We start from the raw sequence: 12203 nt of genomic DNA on the forward strand, positions 1-12203 counted from the left end.
ACTCTCCCGCCCGTTTGGGAGCTTTGGTATAATCCCCATGATCCTTACAGAGTTCCCAGCATCCACTAGGACGTCAGAGAAAATAAGAATTTACTTACCGATAATTCTATTTCTCGTAGTCCGTAGTGGATGCTGGGCGCCCATCCCAAGTGCGGATTATCTGCAATACTTGTACATAGTTATTGTTAACAATTCGGGTTATTGTTGTGAGCCATCTATCCAGAGGCTCCTCTGTTATCATGCTGTTAACTGGGTTCTTATCACAAGTTGTACGGTGTGATTGGTGTGGCTGGTATGAGTCTTACCCGGGATTCAGAATCCTTCCTTATTGTGTACGCTCGTCCGGGCACAGTATCCTAACTGAGGCTTGGAGGAGGGTCATAGGGGGGAGGAGCCAGTGCACACCAGGTAGTCCTAAAGCTTTTCTTTTGTGCCCAGTCTCCTGCGGAGCCGCTATTCCCCATGGTCCTTACGGAGTTCCCAGCATCCACTACGGACTACGAGAAATAGAATTATCGGTAAGTAAATTCTTATTATATACACACTAAAACTGTATAATGCCCACATGTCTATACTGCTGCACCTGTGTATAATGCCCACGTGTCTATACTGCTGCACCTGTGTATAATGCCCACGTGTCTATACTGCTGCACCTGTGTATAATGCCCACATGTCTATACTGCTGCACCTGTGTATAATGCCCACGTGTCTAGACTGCTGCACCTGTGTATAATGCCCACACGTGTCTATACTCCGGCACCTGTGTATAATGCCCACACGTGTCTATACTCCGGCACCTGTGTATAATGCCCACACGTGTCTATACTCCGGCACCTGTGTATAATGCCCACACGTGTCTATACTGCGGCACCTGTGTATAATGCCCACACGTGTCTATACTCCGGCACCTGTGTATAATGCCCACACGTGTCTATACTCCGGCACCTGTGTATAATGCCCACACGTGTCTATACTCCGGCACCTGTGTATAATGCCCACACGTGTCTATACTCCGGCACCTGTGTATAATGCCCACACGTGTCTATACTGCTGCACCTGCGTATAATGCACACACGTGTCTATACTCCGGCACCTGTGTATAATGCCCACATGTCTATACTGCTGCACCTGTGTATAATGCCCACGTGTCTAGACTGCTGCACCTGTGTATAATGCCCACACGTGTCTATACTCCGGCACCTGTGTATAATGCCCACACGTGTCTATACTCCGGCACCTGTGTATAATGCCCACACGTGTCTATACTCCGGCACCTGTGTATAATGCCCACACGTGTCTATACTCCGGCACCTGTGTATAATGCCCACACGTATCTATACTCCGGCACCTGTGTATAATGCCCACACGTGTCTATACTCCGGCACCTGTGTATAATGCCCACACGTGTCTATACTCCGGCACCTGTGTATAATGCACACACGTATCTATACTGCGGCACCTGTGTATAATGCACACACGTGTGTATATATACTGCTGTGCCTGTGTTTAATGCCCACATGCACCCTTTGGCTCATATATTGTGTGCATATCTGCCTCTGGTACTAGCCAATGCCTCCTCAGCCATTTACCTCACTTTCTGAGTGGGTTCACTTCGCTATAAATTGTGTCGGGTGTCCTGCAAAGTTTCCCAGACTAAATCATCGTTGACAATTGAATTCTGCCCTTTATTTCCTACATGTATTTCCTCCTGGGGCAGTGCCATAATGAGCTGCTCACTGGCTACGGCAATAGATCTTGCTGTGCAGCTGTATACTGCAGTTCAGGTCTCCAGGAACCACATTCATTGGCTATCTCACAGTAGAATCACAGGGGCAGATGTATTAAGCTTGGTGAAGTGATAAATTGGAAGGTGATAAATGACCAGCCAGTCAGCTCCTAACTGTCATTTTTCAAACCCAGCCTGTAACATGGCAGTTAGGATCTGATTGGCTGGTCCTTTATCACCTTCCACTTTATCACTTCACCGAGCTTAATAAATCTGCCCCTGTGACAATATCAGCAGAACTACTTTGAGGATCTTCCTGGCAGATACAGTACTTCTGCTAAATAGGGGATAGGCATCCTATAGGCTATAATACTCTATAACAGGCCTGGCCAACCTGTGGCTTTCCAGCTGTTGTAAAACTGCAAGTCCCATCATGCCTTGTCACAGTTTTGCTATTAGGGAATGCTAAAACATTGGCAGGGCATGCCACGGGTTGGCCAGGCCTGCTCTATAATATGCTTACTGTTCTCCGTTTTTGTTTGGCTTCAGAAAATGTATAATAAAGATGCCTTGATTTAAAAAATAATAAAATTAAATAAAATACCATTGTGATGCTTGTTGCTCTTTGTGCAGATCTTATTCCCCTTTGTTTTTATTCTGTAGGCTCGCTCTTTCCTCATCATGGGACGTTTGAAGTGATAAAGAACACTGATCTTGATTTAGATAAGAAAATCCCAGAAGACTACTGCCCCCTGGATGTCCACATCCCCAGTGATTTAGAAGGATCAGCCTATTTAAAGGTAAACAGGAACTGATGTCTTCTAAAAAAAAACAACCTGAAACCTGCTCCTGTTGACATAAAGCCTTAGGGGGACATTTACTAAGCAGTGATAAGAGCAGAGAAGTTGCCCCTTCAACCAATCAGCAGCTCTGTATAATTTTATAGTATGCAAATTATAGATGTTACTTCAGTGCTGATTGGTTGCCATGGACAACTTCTCCACTGGCTCACTTCTCCGCTCTTATCACTGCTTAGTAAATGTCCCCCTTAATTACAAATCTGCCGGGATCGCTGAAATGCCTTAGTGACGAATTTACAGGGGAAATTATAGATAAAATTAGTATTTGATAGTTAATTTATTCATAGAGAGGCAAGAAACATACAGCTGTAACCTGGTTACCACACACTTTCTCCAAGGTGGGATAAACATTTGTTTAGTGACTGATTCAAAACCGTCCATCTCTGACAAGTGAACCATGATGGGTAATAATGAAAGCACTGGAATAGGTTTTAGTTCTATATGGTAACTAGGTTTTCCAACGCCATCTCCTTAGCAGTCACCGCAAAGGTCTTTGCTGTAAATTCTCCATATATTTGGCGGCTGGTACGCAGTTAGTCAGGGATACTCTTAGATATTAGGCATACTGGGGGAGCGGTTTCTAATATTAGAGAGTACCGGTCAAATCAGCTTTTATATGACATGTTACAGGCTGTGTTTAAAAAAAGTGACAGGAACTGATTGGTACTTTCTCTCTCCACTTTTTCTCTAAGGTTTAATAAATCCCCCCTCTATATTATCAGACATAGCAAAAGATCACCCAAATTTGCTACCAGGCTTCTATTTCCCACAGTTCCACTGGTGTTCTACAATCACATTACTAGTTTACAGTAAGAGAAACTAAAAAGGCTCACAGACACAAAAACACATATACAGTTGTGCTCATAAGTTTACATACCCTAGCAGAATTTGTGATTTTCTGGCCATTTGTCAGAGAATATGACCTGTTTAGTGGCTGGGTGATGCCATTTATTGTGTCAACTTGTGTGCATGTTATCAGGCCAAAATCTCCAAGTTATGTAAACTTTTGATCAGGGTCATTTGGGTAGTTTCTGTTGTCATTATGATTTAAAAAGAGTAAACACAGTTGTTTGACAATAAATGGCTTCACCCAACCACTAACCAGGAGTGAAAGAAAAGTTTGTGAGTTATCATTCATATTCTCTGACAAATGGCCAGAAAATCACAAATTCTGCTACGGTATGTAAACTTGTGATCACAACTGTATACACCCTATATATTTATTTAGTATTTCTTTCAATTATAGTGGTACATTTAATCGGTGGAGTTAATTTCATGCAAACAGGTAAGGTTAGGAACAAGAAATCCTGCTTTAGTTTGGCTAGTTTTCCCTCTATAACGGGCAGCTATTGGAAAAGAAAAAAAGTTTTATGTTTTCTTTTCTTTTTTTTGATTTTGGCGAAGTTCTCTCTCTCCTTTTTTTTTTTTTCTAATAATGTGAAGGGACTCAATTTACCCGAGAAAAGATCTGGTCTCCGTCATATGCTCCGTATAGACAAGGTTGACATGTTCTTTCTGCAGGAAAGCCATCTAAAATATGTGCTTTCAGGCAGTGTCATCAAAAAAATAATTGCTGAGGTACTAATCCAGGTAACATGCCAGCAAGGGCGCAGCGGTCCTTGACTTATCTCCAACGTATTAAAGACACTGTAGGTAATCTCTGCTATACTGATGGGAATATCACTGTGGTCTTTCTATTCTGGGCTTTGCAATGTAACCCTCCCTTAAGTGCGGGTTTGGCAGACCGCGAATTGGAGATCCGGAACTATTTTGCAGACGTAGCTTTTCCCACTCTCTCTGAAGAGGTGACACCATCTATTGATTCTCCGCTTACGGAGGTGGTTCTATCCCCTAGACACCTCACCGATCTGTTTGCCCCTAATCACACACCTTTTCTTGCTCTCCCTTTGTAAGGAGTTAAATCAGTGGCTTCCACAACCGTTTTCTTGGCTGGGTTACTTGAATGTTACTAAAATGAATGTACTTTTCCCGGGTCTGGGACTCAGGGTCGACAGCACAAAGGTCGACACACTTTAGGTCGACACCAATTGGTCGACACACATTAGGTCGACAGGGTCAAAAGGTCGACAGGGTCAAAAGGTCGACAGGAACAAGGTCGACATGGAAAAAGGTCGACATGAGTTTTTTATGTTTTTTTTGGTGTCGTTTTCTTCGTAGAGTGACCGGGAACCCGAATTAGTGCACCGTGTCCCCTCGCATGGCTCGCTTCGCTCGCCATGCTTCGGGCATGGTGCCTTCGCTCCGCTACCGCTTCGCTCGGCACACTTTACCGTTCCAATCGTAGTCCACGTGGATCGTTAAGTATGAAAAAGTTAAAAAAAAGAAAAAAATCATGAAAAACTCATGTCGACCTTTTTCCATGTCGACCTTGTTCCTGTCGACCTTTTGACCCTGTCGACCTAATGTGTGTCGACCAATTGGTGTCGACCTAAATTGTGTCGACCTTTGTGCTGTCGACCTGGAGTCCGGATACCACTTTTCCCAGCTCTTGTACCTACAGTATTGCAGACGACCCCAATAGGTCTCCCCCCTCGCTTTCTATCTGAGGTTCATGCCCTTATCCACAACTTTGGGGAGGGAGAAAGCCCAGATTTAAGCACACTGTACTTTTTAGACAGACATGAAGGGGAGGCAAGCGACTATCTATGATCGTCTGGTTTAGCGGGATTGATTTTAAGTCTTCAGTATCCTATGCAGCCCTTGTGCCGCAGACCCAAATTCTTAAGGGGGGTACACACGGGAGATTTCTCCCGGAGATGTGTGCTGAGCTATCGATCACAGACTGCTCAGCACAGCGCGATGTGTGCTGAGCGAGGGGGGGGGGGGGGGGTGACCGGGGACCGCTCGTTTCACCCAGTGGTGAAATGAGCTATCTACTAGATTTGGCATGCATGCATGCCAAATCTAGAGCCGGCGATAGCGACACACGGGGCCGCGCATCGGTGTCGCCGGTACCCCTACACACAGAGCGATGTGTTCATTTCTAATCTTCCTAGTCAGATTGCTTAGAAATTAAGTGAACATCGCTCGGTGTGTACCCTCCTCAGACTTGGTACCCCCTCGGGGACTTCCGCTTCCTTTCTCGTTTTCTTCTTATCTCTGTGCAGTCATGCCACCCGTAAGTGTTTCATGCCAAAACTCCGCTGTGTGTTTTATTTCTGCACCTCGGCTTTTGTTGTTAGGCAGCTGATTATATGTTACACTATTTGTGTACGACATAGTTTTACTCTTCTATTTGTACTATTCCGACAACTGTTCTACAAATTCTCTTGAAAATAAATAATTTATGACAAAAAAATAATAGTGACTCCCATTAAAGCTGACGGAACGAGGCTGCCTTAGATGCACATAGGCTGCGGGCAGAAAACAGAGTAAGCCTGTGAAAGTACAGGGCTCATATAAACTTCATCTCCTGCAGACACACTGATAGATTGTTTTTGTATCCATAGTAATACATGTTGCTGGTTTTGATGATCAGTGCTTGTAGTTTAATGTCCGGATTTTCCTCTACTGTAGGTTTCCATTCAGAAGCAATCGTCTGACATCGGTGACCTCGGTACGATGAATCTGTTCAAACGCCCAGTGCCTAAAGCTAAACCAGGTAGGTACGCAATGGTGTCCGTCACTGGGGCTCATCGTGGGAGATTCATCTCAATGCTTTCTGCATGGCCGGGTTTGTAAAGTGAAATCTCTTAAGTGCTAGCAGACAGTATATAATCTGTGTCTGAGACTGTATTGCTGAGCTGAACAACGTACATGAAATAGTTTATTCTTCGGCTACAATTGAATGGCTCTGTTGGGCGCCATCTGCTGCCTGCTGGATAAAATAACAATTGAATTTCCACCTTTGTGGCAGTAACAGCTTGGCGAACCTGCTTTGCAGAATTGCACTTTGTGCACTGGATTTTCACACCTAGGATCAGGGCAATTGATGATACAATAGTTCTAGTTCCTGCATAGGGGTGTATTCAATTTAAGTCGTATTTCCCGACTTGTCGGATTAACAGGAGTTGAAGGTCGAATCCAGATTCGACCTATTCAATCATACTCCCGTTTATCTGACAAGTCAGTAAATCCGACTTGTCGGAAAGCACGTGGATCGGCGGACTAGCCGTGGATCCACATGTTTTGTCTGAGCTAATTGAATACTGTATTGTCGGATCCAACAAGTATTGAATACACCCCACAGTCTGAATCCTTTTTACCATGTATAAGATGCTTTTAGGTCGCTATCATAAAGTGTAAGGAGAAGTGGGAAGGAATCAATTTTGGCATTTAGTGTCCGGATAAATGGTAAATTGTCTTTCATTAAGATATGTAGCATAAATTGGCGTTAAATGATTGTATGTCACCGGTTTTACAATGGCAGCCCGGGGTCCCATTTATGTGTCTAGAGACTATGGGGGTCATTCTGAGTTGATCGCTAGCTAAAAATGTTCGCTGCGATTTAAGGGAAAAACCGTCACTTCTGCGTGTGCAGTGCGCACGCGCGACGTACTTTCACAACGGCCAATGTATTTTTACACAAGGTCTAGTGAAGCATTTCAGTCGCACTGCTGCCCGTAGCGTGATTGACATGAAGTGGGCGTTTCTCGGTGGCAACTGACCGTTTTCAGGGAGTGTTCGGAAAAACACAGGCGTGCCAGGAAAAACGCAGGCGTGGCAGGGCGTGTTCGTGACGTCAAAATAGGAACTGAAAGGTCTGAAGTGATCGCAAGCTAGGAGTAGGTCTGGAGCTACTCAAACTGTACAATATTTTTTTTGTTTCCGCTCTGCAATCCTTTCGTTCGCACTTCTGCTAAGATACACTCCCTGAGGGCGGCGGCTTAGCGTTTGCATGGCTGCTAAAACCAGCTAGCGAGCGAACAACTCGGAATGACCACCTATATTCTCTCTGATGATCTCACTATATGACTAATGAGGTGAGCTTCTCTATTAGTATAGGGAGTGTGATATCTGGCACCTGTCATAATGGATCTCAGCACCCCATACATACAGCATAAATAGATCTAGTGTGTTTGAGGGGTTACAGATGTCACTGACCTTTCAGCCGTAGCCAATGGGAAAACAGGATTATGGATTAGGACATTTCTGTTTGAGACTGCTGCCTTGTCTGTGAGCAATGATCTACTGAATTGGCAGAGGAGGATATCACAGTGAATACATATATAGAGCTTTATTACAGTAATGTCTACTTAAGTGATTTCCTGTTCTTGTGACAATCCCATAGCTACAAGTTAATGTGATCAGTTTCCTTTACTGACTGCAAAATCAGCTTCTTACTACTCGGTTACAGTATTTCTTTATGCATCATGCAGCTGGGCTGTTACGGGCAGTGGATTAAAGGGGGGTACTCACGGGAGAGATGTGTGCTGAGCGATCTTAACACAGACCGCTCAGCACACATCTCTCACCCCGCTCAGCACAGCGCGATGTGCTGAGCAAGGGGGAAAGCCAACGGGGGGGCCGCTCGCTTCACACAACGATGAAGTGAGCCACCCGCTAGATTGAGCCTGCATGCAGGCTCAATCTATCGCTGGAGGGCATACACATGGCAGATCCATGCTTAAAATCTAAGCAATCTAGCAAGATTGCTTAGATTTTAAGCACGGATCTCTCCGTGTGTACCCCTCTTTACATTCTTGTTATCTGGAGTTGTGCATTTTACATTGCGTTGCCTCTGCAGCCCCTGCACATGAACTAATATATTTAGTGTCCTGTTACCTCCATGTGTTTATAACACTCCAGTCAATTTCATAAAATATACATATGTACTGTGCTAGTACCGATCTGTTGCGCCACCAATTTGTACAAGTTAATATAATTGACTGAGCTCATATACAAGGTACCTGAACCTATCTTGTAATAGAATTTCAGAGAATTGGTCACGTGCGTTTGCAAAGGTATGTTTAGCTGCTGAGCCGCGTCAAGGCTTCTCCGATATCAGCCGTTCTAACACTACATAACGGCAGTGCCCACATAGGGCCACGTGATTTGTCTACAGTAAGGGCTCATACTAAAACATATTCAGACAGAGAGCTAACTTACCCAGGAGCCACCTCCAGGATCTCCCATTAGCACTACAAGGAACAGCATGCCTTCCAAATACTGCTCCCATTCATTGTCTTCTCACACATGCAGGAAAACAGTGGCAGCTGCCCAATCATTCCTGGAGATAATTATATATCAGGTGCTAGAAAGGGGGAGGGGTCACAGACAAACAGCAGACAGAAAGGGGGGGGTGCTCCCCCCCCTTCCCGGTATCCCACCAGCACACTAAAAAATGACCTGTAACCGTATCTGAACCTGAACCGTCATAGAAACATGCCTTTGCAAACATACGTGACCAATTCTCTGAATTTGGTCAGTGCGACTTAAATCTCCAGCAGCTTTTACCTGTAAATGAATAGTGGGGACTTGGGTAAGAGAGAACTCCTAGTAACCAGGCACTTATATCCTAAGCTGTACTACAGATGTGTCCTCATGCATCATTGCTGCAGTCGCAGCAGCAAGTCCCTTCCGTCACGCCAGGTCCCGCGAGACTGCTAGCGTCGGGCATCTTGTTTGCAGTAAAATGCGTCTTAGGTGCAATGCGACGTGGTGGAAATGTAACAGGAGGCTGAGCTGATTAATATGATATGTGACGCCTGTATACTTGTGCAACTGAGTCTCTGAATCTGCATACGGAGTGCTACGATGCTGCAGCTTTTTTCCCATGCCCAGTTCTGTTGTGCTTCTTATACAGACTCAGTCGCACACAGATGTACAAGTGTGCATATCCGATTAATCAGCATGGTCTCCTCGTACGTTCTAGGAGCATCGCGTTTTGACTAAGAGACAATTTTGGCAAAAAAGACACCCGACACTAACTAGCAGAGCGGTTTGGGACCTGGCTGCTCACTCCCGCCGGCCATCTCACTGTGGGGCGTATTGAGGCTAGATGTATGAGGACTCATCGGTATAAGAAAATCCCAGACATTCTAAGGAGTGCATTCTCACATTGCTTCAGCAGGACCATGCTGCATTGCATTTGTTTATCAAACTGTGGTTCTGGAACTTGTAGTCCCACAATAACGGGGAATGGCAGGATTTCTACAGAAACTTTTCAGTCACTGCTATAGAAAAAGAGAGAGATAATGATAAAAAGGATGACCGTGTCCTGAAGAGAGTATCCAGATTACATCCTAAGTGCCTCCGTCCCGCTGCCTTAATGAATGCGATTATCAGTAAAACCAGGATGTGTTCTTGTGAAATTGGCAGGCCACCCTGGATGGAACGTTAATCTATTGTGACCCTGTTTGAACGTGTGAGAATATGTATTGCTGCTTAGTAACCGTAGTCCTTCCGCCTCTCATCCTTGTGTTCCTTGTCTAGCCTGACACTAACACAATCACAGACTAGTCACTGCTGCCATCTGCATTGGGCAGACATGCTTATGTGTAACCCTCTCTGCTTCCAGGGACCCCGCATTGGCAGACGAAGCTGGAAGCCGCACAGAATGTCCTACTGTGCAAAGAAATATTCGCACAGTTGTCTCGCGAAGCCGTTCAAATCAAATCCCAAATCCCTCACATTGTCGTCAAGAACCAAATTATCTCCCAGCCGTTTCCCGGTAAGAAATGCGTGTTTATGAATCTAGAGTGACTGGTGATTTTTCTGTGCCATTAAGCTGGTAAAGCCACTCGTTAATAAGCACTGTACTATTCATATACTGTTGCTGTAAGATCCCCATCTAACAATAAAAAACAAAAACTTTGCAGGCGCTTATGGAAACTGTTCCGGTAACTGTGGTCTGACCCTTAGCAACCACACATATAATTTCCTCCAGCATTTAATCCGCACTAGAGAAATAAGTAATTATCAGATTACTGTGAGTCAAGACCATTTCCTGCACAGTGGTGTGATGATTTCATAAATGTCCTTTTTAATGTTTTTTGTTTTTTAACGACTATGTTACAAGTTTACGTACTTACCAGGATGTCTACAGTTCTCCTGTTTGGATTAAAAAGTCTGGTTTGTCCAGTGTCTTTATATTACCCAGTTTTGTTTTTTCACCGTTTCCAATTGTAAAGTGCAACGGAAATTGCTGCGTTATATAATAATAATAATAATAATAATAATAATAATAATAATAAACTGTTCATAATTAATTAGCTTGCCAATTGTAGTGGCCTATGTAGGATTTGGGGGTTTTGTTTAGTTTTTGTTTAGTTGCATTAGGCTTTGTACTGTGATTTAATATACACTGTAATACTCTGTACTGTTGCTGTTTGATTATTCACAGTATAAGATCTGTCAGAAGTCTTAAAGGTTTCACCAGCAGTCTGTGGGGCCCTATAAAGCCACTTTTTTGGCCCCCAGTGGATAAAGATATAGATAGGTAGATAGAGATATATGTGTATATATAGACAGATAGATATATATATAGATAGATAGATAGAGATATAGAGAGAGATATATATATATATATATATATATATATATACTTTATTTTTCACTCGTCTCTCCAAGCTTTTTTAATCTCTTCTTGTAAGAGCTACATTGCCGCTATGAAAAAGACCAAACACTCGAAACCACACAAATATCTCTTTACCAGTCTACTGCTGTTATATGTTATATTAATCCTGTTAATCTTACTAACAAGGCGACTCAGGAGGTAGTTACAATCAAGTCTCTTGGAAAGGTGAAATGCTGCGCCTCCTGTAGCGGACGATTTGTGTGCCGTGCTAAAACCGTAATATTTTATGGAGTTGGCTCGTTAGCAGTTCCCCGGCACAAAGAGCGGCACAGTTGGCGAGCCGACACATTATGCCGTTTCCTTGGTGTCTTTTGTGTTTGTCGAACATCCATCTTTGAATGTGCACAGACTGTTCTTTGGCTCTCCACGCTTCCCGCTGGAGGCTTGTTTTGTATGCAGCAAGTGTTGCTGAAGTGTAGGTTTTATTATCTGGGGATCTGAACGCTGGCTTCCTCCTGTTCCAGAGTGTATATGCCTGCAGTTGTTCACAGAATTATGTTAGGTAAAGTGAGTATCGCCTTCTCACAGGCAAAGGGAGCAAATATATTTATATTTCTCTAACGTCCTAGTGGATGCTGGGAACTCCGTCAGGACCATGGGGAATAGCGGCTCCGCAGTGGACAGGGCACAAAAGCAAGCTTTTAGGATCACATGGTGTGTACTGGCTCCTCCCCCTATGACCCTCCTCCAAGCCTCAGTTAGGTTTTTGTGCCCGTCCGAGCAGGGTGCAATCTAGGTGGCTCTCCTAAAGAGTTACTTAGAAAAAGTTTTTAGGTTCTTTATTTTCAGTGAGTCCTGCTGGCAACAGGCTCACTGCATCGAGGGACTTAGGGGAGAGATTTTCAACTCACCTGCGTGCAGGATGGATTGGATTCTTAGGCTACTGGACATAGCTCCAGAGGGAGTCGGAACACAGGGCTCGCCCTGGGGTTCGTCCCGGAGCCGCGCCGCCGACCCCCCTTGCAGATGCTGAAGATTGAAGAGGTCCGGAACCAGGCGGCAGAAGACTTTCAGTCTTCATCAGGTAGCGCACAGCACTGCAGCTGTGCGCCATTGTTGTCAGCACACTTCTCACAGC

At 44.4% G+C, this 12203-nt stretch overlaps 1 protein-coding gene across 1 annotated transcript in view; it reads left to right on the forward strand.

The window, feature by feature from the left end:
- Window positions 1-12203, forward strand: part of MED17 (mediator complex subunit 17) — a 70705-nt gene that overhangs the window by 32058 nt on the left and 26444 nt on the right. The window contains exons 4-6 of the mRNA XM_063951438.1: window positions 2390-2526; window positions 6124-6208; window positions 10067-10219. Coding sequence (XP_063807508.1) covers window positions 2390-2526; window positions 6124-6208; window positions 10067-10219 — 375 coding nt within the window. The remainder of the gene's footprint in view (window positions 1-2389; window positions 2527-6123; window positions 6209-10066; window positions 10220-12203) is intronic.

This window comes from Pseudophryne corroboree, chromosome 2, assembly GCF_028390025.1.
Source record: "Pseudophryne corroboree isolate aPseCor3 chromosome 2, aPseCor3.hap2, whole genome shotgun sequence".
In the NCBI taxonomy this organism is placed as follows: domain Eukaryota; kingdom Metazoa; phylum Chordata; class Amphibia; order Anura; family Myobatrachidae; genus Pseudophryne; species Pseudophryne corroboree.